This window comes from Daktulosphaira vitifoliae, unplaced genomic scaffold, assembly GCF_025091365.1.
Source record: "Daktulosphaira vitifoliae isolate Bord-2020 unplaced genomic scaffold, ASM2509136v1 Scaffold_3, whole genome shotgun sequence".
Taxonomy (NCBI): Eukaryota; Metazoa; Arthropoda; class Insecta; order Hemiptera; family Phylloxeridae; genus Daktulosphaira; species Daktulosphaira vitifoliae.
Genome location: NW_026099574.1, coordinates 15,623,164 through 15,644,964, shown reverse-complemented (window position 1 = coordinate 15,644,964; position 21,801 = coordinate 15,623,164). Strand labels below are relative to the sequence as shown.

Below are 21,801 nucleotides of genomic sequence, written 5' to 3'. Positions count from 1 at the left end.
CTGCTAATATCGATGTTATAAAAAACCAATTAGCTACCTATATTTGTAATCCCTTGTGTATTATACCTGTATATTAATTCAAAAATTTGAAACTTTAAATGATTATATCTAATAAACGAATTAAGTTATATTAAAAATTCAAATGCCATTTACTATTAAATTAAAAACTCAAACATTTTATTTAATTAAAAATATGTGTTACCATTTAAAAAAACAAAGTTGACCCCCTTCCAAGGCATAAGGGATGAACTTAAAAAGTATTACATAATTAAAAATTCAAGAATAATGTGTAACTAAAGATAATGAAAAAAAAAATGTTTAAATTATTATTATTCTGCAAGTAATTGAGTGGGTTATGATAAAAAAATCACTCTGTATATATATATGTAATTTTGTTCAATAATAAGTTGATCGATTCTACAATAAAGAATCGATAATTTAAAACTTATTACTGTATACTCTTTAAATTATATAAAATAAAAATAATTATTAATTATTAAAAATGTTACCATAGATTCCATAGAATGTTACCATAGACCTTAAATCTATATGATAATACAAATTACAACAGTGATCATAGTGTCCCTATAAACAGTGCCGCCACTGTTATATATATATTGTTTTTTTTTTTAAATAATAGATTTTTGAAAAAAATTTTAAAAATGTAAAGTTATTAGATCTTTTTTTAAATTGATTATAGTTCTTATCACAGTCGAGTAAAAATTAAAATTTTGGTATAAACATAAAGCCAATAGTCTGCCTAAATATTAAAATAACGAATAAATAACTAATTTAATATATTAAACCATGATATCATCTCTTATTAATAAATTAATTAAAAAAGTGCCAATAACTGTAGACTTTGCCCTATCATTTCAATAAATAAAATTATTTATTTTATTATTTATTAAAGCTACTTCCGCGATATCTGTTTCATCAGGTCAGGCGACTAAGCGTAGTAGGGCTAACAACAGCGCATTTAGGTAGAATAGGTTACGTATGCAATTGACGGATACCCGTGATTTCACCGAGATCGATTTCGCATTGGAGCGAGGGGCTGTTTGGTTTTATCGGAAGAACATGGAAAATTTCGCGAGCTATCGAGATTTTCTGCGCGCCGTTAAACCCGAGCTGGTTGTTGAACTCGCTGGAAACGTAGATAACCGTCCGATCAAGTATAATCTCAAATTGGAAGACTCATACCATATACCACGATCGGAAGCACCACCCAAAAACCATGTCTTCAAAACACGGGCTAGGACATTGCTATCCGATACAGATATCGAGTGTGCGGTCGATGAAGATTTTGAGGTTATGCTCGCCAAAGAAGACACGTACTCGGGAAGGGGTAGCGGCTTTTCTCTATCGCATATCGTCGGCCTTATGCTCAGCCTATACAAGTATACGCCCCTCGTCAGCTCATCATATATTTTGACAGAAATTAATCATAGAAAAGCAATCATCAACCCACAGAATATAGTTCAGTCTTATTTCAAGTGGTCCATTTTAGCGAGGCACGTTGGGGTTAATAATAATACACGTGTTAATCAAAAATATTTTAATGAGGAACACAGGTATGATTTCACGGAGTTGACAATCCCCACACCTGTGTCTCAAATTAAAATATTTGAGCGACGAAACCCTAACGTGTCTGTCAACGTGTACGGCTTGGAACGAGACGACGTTAAGTTGAAGTGGTTGGTGTATCCGTTAAGAGTCGCCGACAAAGAACAACAGAATCATTTTGATCTGTTGTATATTGGCGACTCTGAAAAATCACATTACGCATACATTTCAGATTTTTCAAAGCATATTCGTAAACAAAACACCAGACACCAAGGCCGCATTACACTTGCAAACGTTGCTTCACCTGCTTTGATGATCAGTCTAAAAAGCATATACTTCGGTAACCTAATGACGTCCGATTTCGTTAAATTCTGGGAGATGGTGTTCGGCTCGAAAGACATGCCGTTGGTGACGCATAAGGGCGTATACCCTTACGAGTACACTGATAGTTGGACTAAATTGAATGACACAGAGCTACCACCTCAGGACGCTTTCTATAGTCAGTTGAGTGAGTCTAATATCGATGATTATGAATATAGATATGCCACGGAGGTGTGGAACCGTTTCGGCTGCTCAACCCTCGGTGAGTACAGCGACCTATACCTTAAGATCGACATGTTGTTGTTGGCTGATGTGTTTGAGAATTTCCGCGACATCTGTACTTCAACATATAATTTGGACCTGGCGCATTATTACACCGCGCCCGGTTTTAGCTTCGATTGTATGTTGAAGTACACCGTGGTGACGCTGGAGCTCTTGAACGACCACGACATGCTTCTGATGGTGGAACAGGGCATTCGTGGTAGGCTAGTGCAGACCGTCAAGCACTATGCGAAAGCAAACAATGACAAAACACCAGACTACGATTAGACAAAGCTTGAATCATGGATCGTGTATCAAGATTGTAAATATTATATATAAGTACAATAATTGAGCGGTGGTTTAAAAACGTTTAATGTTTACAGGCAATAACCTTTACGGGTGGGCTATGAGTCATCCCATGCCGTACGGTGGATTCCGGTGGTATAAAGGAGCAGACCCTCTGGCTGACCTCCAATCGTTGTCGGACACTGGTAATACGGGGCGTATATATGAAATGGACATATTGTATCCAGAATGGCTGCATGACGAGCACAACGACTTACCGTTCTTGCCTGGTAACGATGTACCTCCGGGTTCCAAAGAGACCAAACTTTGAAACCGAAACAGCGGTACATCGTACACTACGTTAATCTTAAACAGGGAATCGCACACGGACTGCAAGTCGATAAAGTGTTGTATTTGTAATTGTTTATTTATTTAACTAAATGTTTTATTACAATAAACAATAAAAAAAAAATTATAGGTACTTTATATAATATCGTTTGAATCTATCCATTTATTATGTGAATTATCAAAACCAACAAACTTGACAAAACATCTGTCTTTATTCTTCTTAATGATCTTTTCCACTAAATAAACTTATGGAAACTGAGTATTGCTAAGTTCGTGCTATTAGAAACAACCATTTATAGGTCTGTTGTCTTCATCTGTCAGCTCATACACAACGGGCTTTGCATCACAAATTTTTGCGATTGTAAAGACTTCCGATTTCCAATTTTGTGTATATCCTTTTGAAAATACTGCTTTATGCTTGCTCAAACAAACTTTATCTCTAATATTAAACTATTTATTGTATTTTAAAATAGGTAGCCATTTAAAACTGACATTTCCAGGAATACGCGATGCTATACTAGGAGTTGTTCCTACGGCACTATGTTTTGTATTATTGTAATTTGTTATTAAATCTGCTATAATGTTTATCCAACTATATGATCTATTAGTAGTACATTTTTTCCACATTTTTTTTTTTTAGTGTTCTATTGAATCGTTCCACAACAGCCGCTTTCATTGTAGAGTAGGTTGAATAATGATTTATATTTTTGTTCTTCATGAGCATCCGAAAATGTTTGTTGAAAAATTCTAAACCTCGATCTGTTTGCAAGTTCCTTGGAGATCTATTGAACAAGACTTTTTCAAAAGCCGACTTGGCTTCTGTACTAGATTTATTTTTTAAAGGCACAGTCCATACATATTTTGTATACACATCGATTATCGTTAAAATAAATGTAAAATTTTTATTTTTTATAGAGTATTTTGTCATATCTACTAAATCTGCTTGTCACAAGTCATCTTTGCCGTACGATATAACTCTTCTTATAGGAATTATTTTTCTAGCAGGCTTATGTAATTCATTTGCTACTTTACTTATGATATTACACCTAGTTCTCGTAACTCTTCTTCTATTGATAGTATTTCGATTCCCACACTTGTATTTCCATTACTTCTACAAGAAGTGATGGAATTGCAGATTTGAAATCAGCGTGAAAACATGATTAAGCTAAGTATATTTTGGTTAAAGTAATGCTGTTTAAAAAATGTTTCATTTTAGTGATATTTATTTAAAAAAAAAGTTTTTTTTTACATTAGATATTTGTCTAAATTTATAAAATTAAGAGATTTTTTCTAATATTTTATGACTATTAGTTCAACTAGATTAAAATCGGTTCTTTTGACGTTATCAAAATTGGAACAGTGAGAGCTGAGAATTTTTATGGACAGATATAAAAAACATCGCACAACATACAAGACTAATAACTTTTAGTTTTGCATTATAACTATGAAAAAAAAACAATGAATAACTTATAAAAAAAATTTGCACGATTGAGCGTATTATAAAATTTGATTATAATTGTAAAGATCCATTGTTAAATTTAGGTGAAACTAAAATAATATTTTTTAGAAATTATTTATATAGTAACATATAACCAAAAAATTTGTAATATTAAAGACTGACAGTAGCACACACACAAATAGAATTAAAAAATCAACAAATTACAAAGTAAAATTATTTAATTTTGTAGTTGAAACCTATTATTATATCACACTTGTTTCAACAATACTTTAAATAATTCTTTAATTTCTTTAAAAATGTTAGAAAGAAAATATTATCAAGAGGGTAGACCCAGTAATGGAGTCCTTCATATTCATTGAAGTTATTGAATCTAAATCAGATGAGTTGAACATTTTTTTCTAACTGAAAAGGAATTAAGAAAAAAACGTAAGGAATTCATTGCCACAGGTGGGTTCGAAACTTGTACCCAAGCGTAGTAGACACAAATGTTAGCTACTCGGTAACTGTACGTCGCATTCGATGATCGATAAAAAAAAAATTTAAACTAGTTCAAATTTCAAAGTTATATTTCTCGACTTAAAAGAAACAAAAAAATTTAAATAAGTTTCAAAATATAATCGCAGTTACTACATAATCAAAATATTTGCTACATTGACATTGAAATTTTTTATTTCACTCCACCATTCAAATAGATTATAAGACAAAATTATTACATTAAATTAAATTACAATATCTAATAATACAGTTGGAATTGTTTCACTGGATTTAAACATGTCAAAATTTGTCAGCCCGACCATGTTTAAACTCTTTTTCCACAGTTTCTTTGCTAGAATAATATCTTTTGCTACAGAAGAAGGTTCTTTAACTTGACATTCACTATATAAAATATAAAAATTAATTTTGCTTTTCAATTAAATTAAAATGCCCAAATACCTGTAGTAAAGTCCTGTTTCTGTGCCAGCTTTTTCATCTATAGCACAATGAATTGTAGTCTGCGCTCCTTGATGAGGAGTTTTCATAATGAAATATGAAATAAGTAGTGAATATAATAAAAAAAAATTAAATATAAAATTGTTGAATTGGAAACAAGTGTAACCAAATGCCCTGTGTATATCAGTTTTTACTATTCCTGGATTTACGCAATACACATTTACTCCTGTACCTAAATACATAATACTACAATGTTAAAGAACCCATAACTTTTATAAGAAATAACTGTTCGAAATTTGCAATCCATTAATTATTTTCTTTATTAGATCTATCTTAAATTTACAATGTGATTTATTTACGCCTGCCATTCAGTATTTTGATGAAAAAAGTAGCACCCAATCATGACCTACAGTCATTACTTTAAATTATTAATAACTTTTGAATTATTGGTCCAAAAGTTGTTATCGACCAGTCATTTCCTTAATTGGATTATTTTCTTTTTTATAAGACAGTTAAATATTTATATTGCTTTTAAAAAAAATAATGTCGACACCCTATAAGATATAAAGGATGAACATAAAAAATATTTAATAGAATCTACTTATATCTTATAGAGGTCTATTGTAGTTTTATTCAAAGTTTTATGAAAAATTAAACTATGTGGACCATTACATAATTATTAAAGAAATGTGCAAGAAATTATATCAAAAAACATGCAAACATGGAAAATGATTAAGTTCAATTATAGTTGATATAATTAATATAATTATAATGGTTTATGATAGAATAACATGAAATAATAACACTTAATGGTCTATTGAAATATTTCAGAAATCTCGATGGACCATTACGTAACTGATAAAGGGATGTGCAAAAAAACCATTCCGTTTTCATTATAGACGTGTTCACATAATATTTAAACCGACACTACATAGTGGTTAAGTGACATACTAAAATAAATAAAATGTGCACATACTTCAATTACTTATAGAATTTCATAAATTTTATAAGAAATAATTGATCGAAATTTGCTAACAATTTTCTTCATTAGATCATTCTTCAATATTTATATATATTATATTATATTAGAATTTTTTTTTAAGATAATAAGTTTACATATTTTAAGAGGTGTATGTACAAAAAACCTCTTATATAGTTCAATTATAGTTGATATAATTAATAAAATTATATCAACTAATTATTATTTTGTTAATAGTATTAGTATTAGGTTCGATGGTTCATAATAAAAGAATAATTCAAAAGAGTAAATTAAATTTTTTTATAAATCTAGATGAACCATTACGTTATTGATTAAAAAATGTATTTTTTACGAGTCTACTAGTCCTTATTTCTAATTACACTCATGTGCACGTAACTTGCACACCAAGTTTAGAAAATGTGTGAGTGACATACTAAAATAAAAAATTCATAAAATCTAAAAAAAAATTAAAATTGTCATTAACCCACGTTACAAAAGCTTTGCGTCATTTATAAAAGATACTACTATATTTGTGCATCGGGGAACCATAAGGTGATTGATAAAGGAATGTTCAAAAGATTGTATCATGTCTTCGTTTCAAATTAAAGACTCGTGTACAAAATAAACAAACCAAGGCTGGAAAATGATTAAATAATAATATAAAAACAATTACTTTCAATACCTGCAAGTCTGGTTGCTAATTCTTTCGTAAAAAGTATATTAGCAAGTTTGCTTTGACAGTAGGCTTCCATTGGATAGTAATCTTTTAGATCATAGTTAATGTCATCAAAATCATAATTTTTAACTGAAAAAAATATCTCATTTTATCATTCTTTTTATTATTTGAATTTAAAAATAAAAATTTGCATATTATAAGTTAAACTGACAATAAGTATGACCCATTGATGACACATTGATGATTCGAGCAGGCGATGAGTAAATTATTCTTGGCAACAAAAGACAGGTAAATAAGAAATGTCCTAAATAATTTACTGCAAATTGTGTTTCAAAACCATCTTCAGTTAAAATTTTTTTAGACATCACTAATCCTGAAATATAAAACATGAATGTACCTTTTCTTAATCAATAGGTATTAAGCGACAATATTATTAAAATTAGTAAACCATCGAATGTTGTATATGTTAGAAAGGAAACAGGTTAGTTGTTAAAAAAAATGAGAACAATTGACCTATTTCCTTACTTTTTGAACACTTTATATAAACAAATTATGATAAAAAACTCTATCAATATTATTTTTTCCATTAAAATTTTTTATAACTTTATATTATCAAAGTTTACTGTTACATAGTACAGCTATATTGGTTACACATATCTGTCGCGTTATGCATCCACTCTATGTATTGTAACTCAATAAGTATTTGTTCTATAAATTTTGAAAAAATTTAAAATTCACAAATTATTTTTTTATTATTAATAATAAATAATAAAATATATGATTTCAATGTAGTCTAAAAATACATAAATTGCTTTTAAAAGTTTATGGCAGAATTGTAATTATATCAAAAGTTATAAGAGTTGTCAGCTAGATATAATCCATTCTGTATAAATGAAATGAAATGCAAGAATTATAGTTTTCATATATATAAAAACAAATAATGTTATTTAAAATTAAAATTAATTTTTTTTTTACAATGAAAATATTATTTATTAATTATAATTTGATAATTTTATTATACATAAATTGAATGAAATAATTCCTCTATCTTAATAATGCAACTGAAGATTATATTTTGATCTTGACAAAGATGAAAAAGATAGTACTATAATTAAATTGACACGGCACGCGACTCGTGCCACCTTTATCAGCCGTCGCCCTACTATGAGTACTATGACTGACCAACACCGCGTATCATACGCTACTGTGCAATGTCCAGCAAGTGCTGCACGCCCGACGACGACCCGCCACAAATGATACGTTGTGAGAGTGACAACGTTGACGAACCGATCCGCACTCGCGCACCTTCGCCATCAACGCTGCTAACCTTTTGACGCCCGAGGATCACGCAGGACATCACGTCGTCGACGACAGCGAAAGTTCCGCGATATTATGCGAAGATTATTAATAACTGTGTTCGGTTTGTTTTATGTTATTGTTAATATAACCTGTTGTTGCCCAGTAATAAACGGCCCAAGGGTATTTACCCTCATAACCAATGTAGACCACATTTTTGCGACGTAAGTCGTGTCAAAATATAGATACAAATATTGTCACATCATAAGTATCAAAATATATTTCATATATATTATTATGTAAATGTATTTAAGAACTAATATAACTTTTAAATTACATAAATACATCTGTCTTTCTTTTTCTTCGCCTTTATCCCAACTACTAGGGGTCGGCCACCACTCTCCACTTTAACCACCCCCAATTAAACCTGTGTCTTACATCCACGTCAATACTACCACTCTTTTACACAAATGATTTTAAATACTTAAAACAATCTACCTATCCTATCACGTCCTCTCCTTTTGTCAATGATCTCCTCATTTCCTCTACCTCTTGTACTCCTCTGTCAAAGTCGTACTGTATATACTCTGTCTTACTTCTACATATTTTTAAACCCTTTTCTTCAAGAGCTGATCTCCACAACCCTAGCCTTTGATTAATTTCCTTACTATTTTCTCCAATAAACACTATATCGTCAGCGAACAATATGCACCACGGTACTTCTTTTTGTATTTCTCTAGTAATTTTTGAAGACAATAAATAAGGGCGTAAAGCACAACCGTGGTGCACTCTTACTCTTACACTAAAACTTTCTGTTACTCCTCCTAATTCTCTTAATCATGTCTTTCCCAAATTTTCATACTATGACTCATAAGCTTTATTCTTTTATAATTTCCACACTCCTGTATGTCTTCTTTACCTTTAAATACCAGCCTTACTTTGTTTCTAGCCTACCATACAACTCATCATACCTCTTAAACTTCGACTTACTTACTGCACACTTGACTTCCTTGCACAAGCGTTTATACTCCATCCAATCTTCTCTATTTTTGCTCTCTGTCATTATTTGAACTACTTTTTATCTATGATTATTTAAACGCCCTTATTCCACCACCACCAGGGTTTCTTGTTTCCTGACATTCAACTCCTACTCTCACCGCATCCTCATTTCCAGTTATTCCTTGCATAACCCTATCCATCTTTCTCCAAACACTTCCTTGTCTATTTCATTTCATCCTACATGTAGTGCATTGGCAGTGATTATATCCAACATTTTTTCCTCGAAAATTAATTTTATGACTATATTTCTGTCACTTTTTCAACTTTCCTTGTATTTCTCTAGTAATTTCATCCATCACTATAAATAATAGGTAAGAGCTTAAAGAAGAACCTTGGTGAAGAACTACTTTTACCCTAAAATAATATCCTCTATTATATCAATGCATCTTTATGGGACTATCTTATTAACAATCACTTTAAAACCTCTCTCAGTACTCTATCAAACGCTTTCTTCAAATCTATAAATTCCATACACAGCTTTTTTTTCTTTTATCTATACTTTTCTATTAGTATTCTTTCTGGATCCATCGTTGACTTTTCAGGCAAAAAATAAAGTTGTTTTTTTGTCATAGATATTTCTCCTCTTATTCTGTAATATCTTTAGATATATTAGAAAATAACGAATTTAATACGCATGATTACTTTTTAATGTACTCAATTTTTACTAATAACAAGACTAAAAAATATCTTATTTTTTTTAGGGTTATATAATATACAGTGTCAACCTCAACACAATACTACAATACTCGCCCCTTAAGATTACACAAAAATTAATTAATTAATATAAAAACATTATTTAATATATATTATATTTAATATAAAATAATATAATAGGAATAAAAAAAATAACAATCATTGCATTACAGTTAATAACTTAATTGAACTACTATAATAATACACAATAATACATTTATAAAATAGTACATAATTTTATTGTTTTATTGCTTATTTTATTATATATATTTATTATACCAAAAACACCCTTAGCAATATAGGTGTAATTTGGTATATCCTCGTTACTATTACTCTGTTCTGCCCTTTCCTCATTTGGTTACCTAAAATACGCTACATTATGATCTGTATAAGCTAATATAATTTGATCAAAATGTCTTTTTCCTTAGAAGTTAATCCCTCTTCTGTTTTTACTATGTATGTTCTCTCATCTAAAACTTCTTTAAATCCCTTTAGTCCATGTTTATGATTTACTATTTTTTTTTTTGTGAGTTTCTAAAGTTCATGCTTTAGAAGCTGCTTCTAATACTTGATGCCAACTTTCTCTATCTACGCACTCTTCTAATTTTAATCCTTTCACATAGCAATGAAATATTTCTAGAATATTTATTTTTGATATTAAAATATTTCTAGAATATTTATTTTTGATATTAAAATATTTCTAGAATATAACCAGAATATTTTGAAATATTCTAACTATGTTCTCAGAATATACTTTGGCTGCGAATATTATATTCTCACAATATTTTAAAGGTATATTTCTAAAATATTATAAAAAATTATTTTTTATATTTTTAACTTTATAATGCTATAACATTTAAAAAAAAAAAAACGGTAGCACAGTGGGGTCGCGGCATATTGGAGACATTACATAGTNATTGCATAGTTGGGTCCAGTATAGATTTAATCTGACAGTGATTAAAATCACTATCATAAGAAACGCTTCGATGCAAATCTGTAGATAGTGTTTAATTTTAAAAAATTGATGGATAATTGCAAAATCAACATCAACTTCTATTAAAATAAAATACAAAACCCATAATTTTAATACAAAAATAGCATATTTTTGAATACGGTAGCCACTTGCGTATAGAAGATAGGTCCTCGGGACAAATTTTTTTTTTTTCATTTTGTAGTACATGAAATAAGCTTTAATTTTATATATGTTTAAAGGACGCAGTATTTCCGGAACATTTTCAAAAATTAAGTTGAAAAAGTTATTTTTTGTAAAAAAGTTACTATTTGATTTAAAATTTTTAAAGATAAAGATTAGAGTCGGTCGAAAACGCAAAATTATTAACATTCAAGCAAAATGAACCAAATTGGTTGTCAATTAGAACTTCAAAAGTTGGAACGTACAAAAAAGGTGCATCGACATTTTTAACTACGTCAAAAATGAAATGTTATTTGTGTCAACAACCTCATCCAATATATAAGTGCACTACATTTCTGGCACTTGATAAGCGTCCAGAATAAATAAAGTCAGTGAATTGAAATTGTGCAAAAATTGTTTAAAAAAAAACGACCATCACGTAAATCAATGTCAAAAACTTCATAATTCACTCTTACACCAAGAAAAAGAAGCCAGTTCGGACGAAGGAAGTACTCCGGGTGTTGCAAACAATGANAGGAAGTACTCCGGGTGTTGCAAACGATGGGAATACATTGGTTGCACATACAATGGATGCCGAAACAAATAATCAAGTATTATTAGCAACGGCAATAATAAAAATAATAAGTTCAGCCGGCAGACAAATACACGGCCGAGCGTTGTTAGATAATGGATCTCAAAGCAATTTCATTACGAGTAATCTAGTACATAAATTGGGACTCAAACGTCAGAAAGTAAATATACCAATATGTGGAATAAGTGAATCGAAGAATAACATTAAGTACAAAGTCACTGCTATTGTGCAGTCATTAGATAGTTCGTATGCAACGACTATTGAATTTCTAGTCTTATCAAAAATAACCGGTTCACTGCCACATACACCTATACGCACTGTGAGTATTCCCGACATCCTTAATGTTGCGGACCCGTCGTTCAATCAGCCGGGTAATATTAACATTCTTATCGGAGGAGAAACATATTGAGACATAATATGTGCCGAAAAGCTCAAAACAAAAGAAGGCCCATACATGCAAAAAACATTACTCGGGTGGGTGGTGGTAGGTAAATCATTAACAGATATGAATGATATCAAATTAAATTCGTATTTGTCAATAACGAAACATCAGTACGAATTATTAGATAATAAAATTGAATTATTTTGGAAAATGGAAGACGTATCTTTGAAGCATAATTTCACCGATGAACAAAAATTGTGCTTAACACATTTTTCCGATAACGTCGACCAAAATGAGGATGGTAGATTCGTAGTAAAATTACCATTCAAAGTAAATTGTAGCCAACAGCTGGGCGATTCATTCAACTCAGCAGTACACAGATTTTTATCATTAGAAAAACGATTATTAAAAAATTCCGAATTACATGATAAGTATAAAATGTTTATGTTATAATATGAAGAATTAAAACATATGGAATATATAGGCAATGCGAGAGGCGATAATCAGTTAATCGACAACAATAAATGTTTTTATTTACCGCACTCATACGTTTTAAACGATCATAGTAGAACGACCAAGCTGCGCGTTGTGTTTGATGGGTCAGCGAAAACCAGTACTNTTGACGGGTCAGCGAAAACCAGTACCGGGGTGTCATTAAATGACATATTAATGAACGGTCCCAAAGTACAACCGGACTTATTAGATATCATAATTCGATTTAGAACTCACAGATATGCATTCTCGACGGATATAACGAAAATGTATCGACAGGTATTAGTACACAAAAATGATCGTGATTATCAACGTGTATTATGGAGATCGGATCCAAGTGAAGAGGTCAAAATATACAGATTACGTACAGTTACTTATGGGTTGGTACCCGCGGGTTTTTTGGCGATGAGCTGCGTCAACCGAGTAGCTGATAAAACTACAAATACAAGATTAAAAGAAATGATCAAAAACGATTTTTGTGTGGATGATTGTCTTACCGGAGCAGATACGTTGACTGAAGCTATAATGTTACGTGATGAATTAATTTCAATTATGAAAAGTGCGGGATTTGAATTATCAAAATGGACGGCAAATCATGAAGATTTATTTCCTAATCCAAGTAATGGCAAATCACAAAAAATCTCAATGGATAGAGAAAAAGTAAAAACTTTAGGTTTGTATTGGGAACCGGAGAGGGATTACTACACATATGTCGTTCAGATACCAAAAATAAACGCTCAAGTCACCAAAAGGCACGTTCTTGCCGGTCTGGTGACGTTGTTTGATCCATTAGGTTTAGTAGGTCCTATCATATTAGTAGGAAAAATATTACTTCAAAAATTATGGCTTGAAAAAATTGGTTGGGATAGTCCAGTTCCGTTACACATACAATCAGAATGGAAAAATTATAATAGTTGTTTAAATGAGCTCAATTCATTTAACATACCTCGTTGGGTGGGGTCTGATAAAGAAAAACACATTGAAGTACATGGATTTGCGGATGCATCTACGAAAGCATACGGTGCGTGTATCTATATACGTACTACAGATATGACGGACAGAGTCGTTAACTGCCTATTAGTGTGCGCAAAGTCGCGTATATCACCAATAAAGGTAGTATCAATTCCAAGATANGATAAAGGTAGTGTCAATTCCAAGATTAGAGTTATGTGCGGCATTACTTTTATCACGTCTTATGCATGTAATTATATCGGCGCTTAAAGTGAACATATCAAAAAAATATTTTTGGACGGATTCAACTGTCACTTTAGCTTGGATAGCTGCAGAATCAAGTAAGTGGAAAACATTTGTTGCTAATCGTGTCAGTGAAATACACACTTTGACTGAGCGTTCGGAGTGGGGACATGTGAAATCGAACGATAATCCAGCTGACGTATTATCACGAGGATGTACGCCAAACGAATTAAAAAATAACATGTNACGTATTATCACGAGGATGTACGCCAGACGAATTAAAAAATAACATGCTTTGGTGGCACGGTCCGGTATGGTTAATTAATAATGATTTCAAAGGTTCAATAGCACACAACGAAGATTTGGAACATATAAACGATATTAAAAACGAAGAAAAGATTACGTCTATTATCGCGTGTGCTACTACAGTAAGCCCGGTGTTTGATATTGATAAATATTCATCTCTGAACAAGTTATCATGCGTCGTTGCGTATTTAATACGATACAAAAATAATTCATTATCGAAACGTAATAATATCCAAAGAATTATCGGGCCGTTAAGCGTAGACGAAATATCAGAAGGAATTAAATTACTAATCAAATTATTACAAAGTATTTATTTTTCTTCAGAAATTAAAGATTTAAAAAATAAATGTATTGTGTCGGGTAACAGTAAAATATATAAATTAAATCCGTTCATAGACGACGATGGAATCGTGCGCGTAGGTGGTAGATTAACCAACGCGACAATTATTGATACTGATCAACGATTTCCGATTATAATACCCAATGATACAAATTTTTCAAAATTGATCATGTTACGCGAACACGAGAGACTGATGCATGCAAGGCCACATGCTACACTTGCCCCGGTGCGATTAAAATACTGGCCACTCAATGGTCGAAGGTGCGTGCGAAAAGTTAAATACCAATGCGTAAAATGTTTCAAGGCACGACCAAAAAATATATCACCTTTAATGGGTAATTTACCAAAATTCAAAGTCGATCAGCCAAGTAGATGTTTTGAAAACTGTGGAATAGATTATGCGGGTCCGTTTCAGTTAAAATGTAACAATAGACGAAATTCCGCGACTCAAAAGTCATATATATGCGTGTTTGTGTGTTTCGCCACAAAGGCGGTGCATTTAGAGCTCGTATGTGATTTAAGCAGGGATGCATTTATTGCAGCTCTAAAGCGATTCATATCTCGCCGTGGTCTATTTAAAAACATATATTCAGATAACGCTACTTGTTTTATAGGTGCAAACAATAAACTTCAAAATTTAAAACAGTTAATGTTGATTGACGATCANATTTAAAACAGTTAATGTCGATTGACGATCACAAAGATCGTATTCATCAATTTATGACTAGCAACGAAATAGTATGGCACTTTATTCCTCCACGAGCACCACATTTCGGCGGATTATAGGAGGCGGCAGTTTACAGCATTAAAAAACATTTAAATCGCACTGTATCATCCGTAAGATTAACATATGATGAGTTCTACACACTGTTGGTGCATATTGAGGCTTGTTTAAATTCACGACCGCTTACCCCATTATCTAATAATCCTTCTGACTTATCCGTCCTTACTCCTGGCCAATTTTTAGTAGGTGACTCATTATCATCGTTGCCGGAACCCGAAATATGTTATTTAAACAGTAATTTATTATCACGGTGGCAAAGAGCACAATATATTACGCAACAAATTTGGAAACGTTGGATCGTGGAATACCTAAGTCAGCTTCAGGAGCGTTCCAAATGGAATAAACCTAATTGTTCCACATTAAAAATTGGCTCAATGGTTTTAATAAAAGATCCAAATTTGCTTCCCTTGCAATGGCAGTTGGGCCGCGTGAGTGAAACATTTCCGGGCAATGACGGTGTAGTGCGAGTCGCGACAGTCAAGACAGCAGGTGGGTTAAGAAAGAGAGCGGTGAGATTATTATGTCCATTACCAATCCAAGCTAATGAAGAGTCCGACTTAAAATGATTAAAATGTATTGTATATTATGTAATTTAAATTTAATGTAATACCTATTTCTTAATTTTTTGGTAATAATAATATGTAAGCGCAATTATTTATTTATGTTCTAGTCAATGAATTTTTATCATACATTATTTATATTATTTTCAGTATCCCTTTTGATTGAGGGTTAAATCTTTCTATTATATTCTAATTGATTGTTTAATTTATTTTGTTCTATTTGGCGATAGTGTATATTATTTATTATATTTTGAAGACTGTTCTTCAAGGTGGCCCCTATGTTTAGTATACGATTATCGTTTGTGATAATGGTGGGATCGGTTAGTTACTCGTTATACGCTGCGCCGGTAACATTGCCGGACCATTTCGCGACGTAATAATTGTTACTATAATTAAATTTTCATTATAATAAAATGAAATCTAGAAATACAGTCCACTCTTTTTTATTATTTAAATAACGAGTTGCTCAAACAATCTCCATAAACAATAAAATTGTCGGCTGCTTTTCCTCTTTTTATATTCTCTTCTTTTTCTTTTATAACGACTTTTGAACACACGATATCGAACACAGCTTTCGCGCAAGTGTGAAGACGCTCAATCACACTATAGTACAAAGACCGACCAAAACTGCTGCCCATGTCCATTAATCCACAAAAAATATTTAATCCCGCTATACCAAAGCCCAGTAATTGAAACAGAAGTATGATCCGACGATTTATTTCATACCCCGTATTCTCCTGAGGCCCAGAATTAATTCTTCGTGAACCACAACCACACTCCACAACAATTTTAAACCCCGCTCTGTGAAAATCTGATTCTTTGAACTGAATTTGACCATAGCACATTTTACACATTACTAAGTCTGTAAGAGCACGAAAAACCGAAGTAAAACTACAACTTTTTAAGTTATCAGATTATACGTAATATTCGTACGAGACATATATAGAGTAGCTTACCAGTAAATATTTTACTTAAGATTACTTCTCAAATGACAATAGAAGAAAAAAAAGATACTGGCAGCAATAGCTGCCTTCCGACCGATCTATTGGAGCCGGGCAGCCAGGGCGTCGAACAAATACGCGGTGTACGGTTTCAGAGATAAGCAGTTCAGGTACGGCTCTGAGATTTTAACTATATGTTTTTGAAATACCAATCATTGGTTTGAGCGAAAAATAAAAAATTCAATTTTTTGGTACTGATAACCGAGATTCACCCCTTAATACTATTTAAATATATCTCAAGTTCCTGAAATAAAAGTATTGTTAATACCTTGAAAGGTTACAAATATATAAAAATCAAATTAATTGGCCGTAACGAAAAATTTGTAACTTTCATGGCGTTTTACAAAATTATAAGAAAAGCGTCGCCAACCTACTGGGCGAGCACAATGTATTGTCGGACCACAGTAGGATTTTAAAAAAATTAACTCTTGTATATTAAAACAATTAGAAAAAATATATAATTAATAAATATTAAAGTTGATGTCCGTTGAGTCGTTGATAGTAGATGTACACCAGAACCTCGTGACAGTTGTCACATAACCATATTAATCAGGGATGACCTTATACAAGGCCGTTGCCGTACCTTATAAACTAGGGAGTTGATTTTTGAAAGGAGAAATAAAATACACGAGTCCATTGAAGATGGAACACGCAAAAAAAAGAAAAATATGATGGTTCAGTTAAATTAAGGGGACTTTATTAAGTAAAAAAAAAAAACAAAAAAATTAAGTTAACACGAGGCAAAAAACCGAACGGTCAAAAAACCTCGTCTACAATTAAAGGGGACAAAGAAAGAGAAAAAAAAAACAGATATTAATAAAAAAAATAGTTACACCTACACTTTTATTATTAGAGAATACGATGAACGTCTTCGGGTACCCGCCGGCTATTAATCCCAGAATTACCGCTAAGCACGGCGGGTATACGTCCCAAGTAAGCGACTGGTTTTAGGCAGTTAGACTTAGCTTGCAAGACGTTGGGACACCCCGGAATAAAATACACTACGTCACCACATTGTACCAATAATATATACATATCGCCCATAAAGTAAAATATAAAACCTATAAAAAAATATATATATAACATGACAGGTGGTATTGGAACACAGCTGCCAATAATAGGGGCACCTAAAAAAAAATTTATATAATAAATAAAATTCGCCACACGTGCTTATGGCACGACGTACTAATAAAAAAACTGGCTCAAAACATATAATAAACTATACATTACCAGCCCCGAAGGGCTAAAGAAACTGGAGGTAGGTTCAGCCGACGCCAATAAAAAAAACTACATAATAAACGAACAGCGGACACTCACGTAAAAAAAAAAAAAATGTATATATATATAAAAAAGTTGTAACGCACACAACAAAAATAACTACCGCTACGGACGAAAATTAGCGTACCAGTTCCGACGATGGCTAATTTCCGACAACTCGTCCGACGTTTGACCCGGCGGTCCGTTGGCGACAACACGGCTAGCCTTTGGAGTAGGGGTCAAAAAAAAACTTAATACCCAGTGCCAGAAATTACTAAGAACAATTTTAATCATAAGGCGACAATGTATGCGGTGAGCAGTGCAAATGACGTTCAAGATGGGAAAGGAGCGGGGTGAATGTACACATAAATGCCGTCCATGAACCGGTCTGAAGTAGTACACAGCTGACTATCTCGCACGCGCATAAACAAATCACAATACCTTATCACGATAATTTTACTGACAAACGCCGTCGCAGTCCGCATTTGGCTCAAAACAAATATATATATATATATATATAAATAGACAAAAAAAATAACTAGATACATTTGTCACGTTACAACCTTAATAGTTTTTAATTACATTTATTCAGATATTTTACAAGACTGGTATTTGGACTTTTCCAATAATAATTCGTATAAAGGTCAATACTGAAAGAATTTAATTATTTATAGGTCAAACGAGTTAAAGGTCTCTGAAGTTCATAAATAAAATCTTTTTATACTAATTACTAAAAATATTTATTTTTAATTTAAGTAGTCTGTTATAAGATATTCTTAAATTTTGAAGTACACATACCGGCATTATTGATTAGTAAGTGAATTAGATTTTCTCTTTCTAGAATTCTTTTAGCACATCTTTTTATAGAAGAAAATGATGACAAATCAAGCTCTTCGATAACTAAAGTCCCCAAACCATCTCCTTGTACTTCTGTTTTTATATCTAACAAAGCTTGTTCAGCTTCTTTCATATCAATACATGCCATAATTACATTTGCACCTATATGAATGAAAATTTACATCATAATTTAAGCAGAAACTTAAGAAGTTAATTCGTGTCAGTATTTCCGGAACACTTTCAAAATTTAAGCTGAAAAAGTTCTAGTTTCTCCCTGTATAAATAGAAAAGGTCCAATTGAAAAAAAATTGTTTTTATCCATGTATTTTTCAAATAGTTATAGAAATAAAGGTTAAAAATATAAAATATAAAATCGAGAATTTTGACATAAAAATACCATATTTTGAATACGGTAGCTATGTTCACTATGAAGACAAACTAAAATTCAATTTTTTTTTTTTCATATTAAATTATATTACATAAGCTTTAATTTAAGATACCAAAAGTAAATAAAAGTATTAGTATTTCCGGAATATTTTCAAAAGTTAGTTGAAAAAGTAATATACTGTGTAATAATGCTAATTATGATATAAACGCTATTATTTTAAACATAAAATTTTGAAACTAAAAAAGTTGTATTCTACAGAAAAAATGAAACTATTATGATTTACTAATATTGGTCATAATATTTGACCAAAAATTGAATAACACAGTCCTTTTTTTGTGATATTTTTAGTAAAAATACTAAAAACACTGAATAAATAAAAATAAAAAATACTAAAAACACTAGCGCTTAGTGTATCACGGTATAGTAATTTAAGATAAGAAACAATTAATTAATTAAGGAAAAATTACCTTTTTTTATTTATGTATAGATTATTAATTCTCATTAGTTTCTTTACTACACAAACTAATTTTAAAAACTGCTGTCCTAACACTATTTTATATTTAAAAGTTTTTTAAGTTTCAAATACATACAATATTATATTATATTATTTATTTTTAAAAACCCAACATATTTTGTTAAATAAATAAATTGTATACCGATTTTATAAAGTTCTTTTGCTGTAGCTTTACCAATTCCTCGACTTGATCCCGTAACAATAGCGACTTTACCATCCAATCTACATTTACTTGTACAATTTCTACTAAACATTTTTTTTTTTTATTATTATTTTCTCTTTTTTACATGAAGTTGTTTTTTTAAATAAATAAAAAATCCTCACAAGTAAATGCATGAAATGTGACTAATAACACATTAATGCATTATTATTTATAATGTCGATTATGAATAATAATCAATTGCGTGTGAAAATAACAGACAAACAATTCAAAAATAATTTATTATTATTATGGCCGTATCTAAAGGACACTAATTACTTTTTTATTATAATATTCAATTAAATTTAAATATTTCTAACTATTTTTAATACAATTTATAAATTATATTTTATTAAAAGTTGTTTACAATTTGAACCCGTTTCAAATACATATATAATTTGGTGAGTACAAAACCTGTACTTTATATACTTAAGAAAAAGTGTTCAAATTTTCACATACATACACTAGAAGTTTTATTAAGTGATATATTTAATATTAAATATTGATGTAATATCTACGCATATTACTTTAAAACAATTCTTAACAAAACTAGATGTAAATTATAAGAAAAGTACTACTTCACAAAAATTGTATTATATACCAAACTGATATCATAAAAATGTTTTGTAATTTAAATATATAAATATCTTCATGTAATAGTTATGAGTCATGATTTCCGGGTAAATTGACAGTAATAAAACAGTCTTAAAAGGCAAGTACGGCATTCTAGATTACCATAAAATAAAAGATAGACTATTCATTCTGTATAAAGTAAAAAGCTAATGTAGCAATGTCTCTTTTTTTTTTTAGTGCATCAGAACAGTAGTACAGTAGTTACTGTGTAGAGCAGAATAGCGTATAACAATATGGAACACAGTAGTGTGTTAACTAGTCAGTTAGCTATTTAGCACAACCGGTGGAAAGTGAACAAGAAACAATCTCAAACTGACGTACACTTCGTGAAACTTGTAATTCTTATTTCTATGTTAAAAATGTTTCTTCTTAACCGCAATTAATTTTAAAGACAAAAAAAGGTTAGCTAATTTTATTAAACCCTGACATATATTTTAGTTACAAGAAAAGTATTAATGATTTTTAAATAATAAAATGAAATAAGTAGTCACATATTAAATAAACATATAATTAATTAATTTTATCATATTGCAAGAATACACGGTATACACATATTTTACAAGTCTTATTAGCGTGATGACTATACTGTTGCTGGCACCACTCAAAGAAGTCATAAAAGCTCATTATTTTTACATTTAATGTAAAAATTTAATGACAATAACAACAAATCATTAGATTTATATATATTTTTATTATACTATAAATTACTTCAATATGTCACAAAATTATAATTAAACTACTATTAAAAAATTGAAACTTTATTTTGTTTTCATGATAAAAACAGTCATCAAAATTAAAAAAAAAATACGATTTTTGTAAAAAATTATAATATTAAAATTCAATTTCATGCAATATTTAATTGCTATAATCAAGGCTTAAAACTGATATCAAAAAAGGGGGTTATTGTTTTTGTTAATAACAGTGAAATTTGTAAAACTTGTTATCAATAAGTGGCTTTTTACCATATACATGGTTATTGTTAATCTATTTTGATATTTATTGTTAACCGCTTATCACTTAATAATGGGTTTTAATTTTTAAAGGTAACCGTTAGTCGTTTAAAACCGATTTTTAACCGTTCAAATACTTTTTTTTTTAATGATGGAATACATTAAGCTTGGGTGTTCTTACAGAAAGAACTTTTAGGTAGTGGCGTAGCCAGTGTGCCAAGAGGAATGAGTTCCTTACATTGACGTCAATATTCATTCCTAAAATTAAATGATGAGCAAACTACCAATAATAAAAAATATACATAAAATTTAAAATTCAAATAGTAATAAAAAAAGTATTCAAAATTTACTGTATTGAAGATAATAA

The 21,801-nt window shown here is 30.7% G+C and overlaps 1 protein-coding gene and 1 long non-coding RNA gene across 4 annotated transcripts in view; both read right to left on the bottom strand.

Annotated features, from left to right (window-relative positions):
• Window positions 1–20,006, bottom strand: part of LOC126901872 (retinol dehydrogenase 11-like) — a 79,525-nt gene extending 59,519 nt beyond the window's left edge. Inside the window, exons 1-6 of one of the 3 annotated variants that reach the window (XM_050678751.1) lie at window positions 19,795–20,004; window positions 18,712–18,912; window positions 7,037–7,198; window positions 6,832–6,954; window positions 5,174–5,402; window positions 4,789–5,116 (exon numbers count right to left, since the gene is read on the bottom strand). In XM_050678751.1, the coding sequence (XP_050534708.1) occupies window positions 4,960–5,116; window positions 5,174–5,402; window positions 6,832–6,954; window positions 7,037–7,198; window positions 18,712–18,912; window positions 19,795–19,906 (984 nt within the window). In that variant the 5' untranslated portion in view covers window positions 19,907–20,004 and the 3' untranslated portion in view covers window positions 4,789–4,959. Of the gene's footprint in view, window positions 1–4,788; window positions 5,117–5,173; window positions 5,403–6,831; window positions 6,955–7,036; window positions 7,199–18,711; window positions 18,913–19,794 lie in introns of those variants that run through there. The other 2 variants (XM_050678752.1, XM_050678753.1) reach the window with 2 other exon arrangements.
• On the bottom strand, window positions 17,365–18,512 carry LOC126901876 (uncharacterized). The gene is made up of 2 exons (XR_007703139.1): window positions 17,882–18,512; window positions 17,365–17,717 (listed from the first exon to the last, which is right to left on the bottom strand). It is a non-coding gene; the product is annotated as an uncharacterized LOC126901876 (long non-coding RNA).
• Window positions 20,007–21,801: the final 1,795 nt, after the last annotated feature.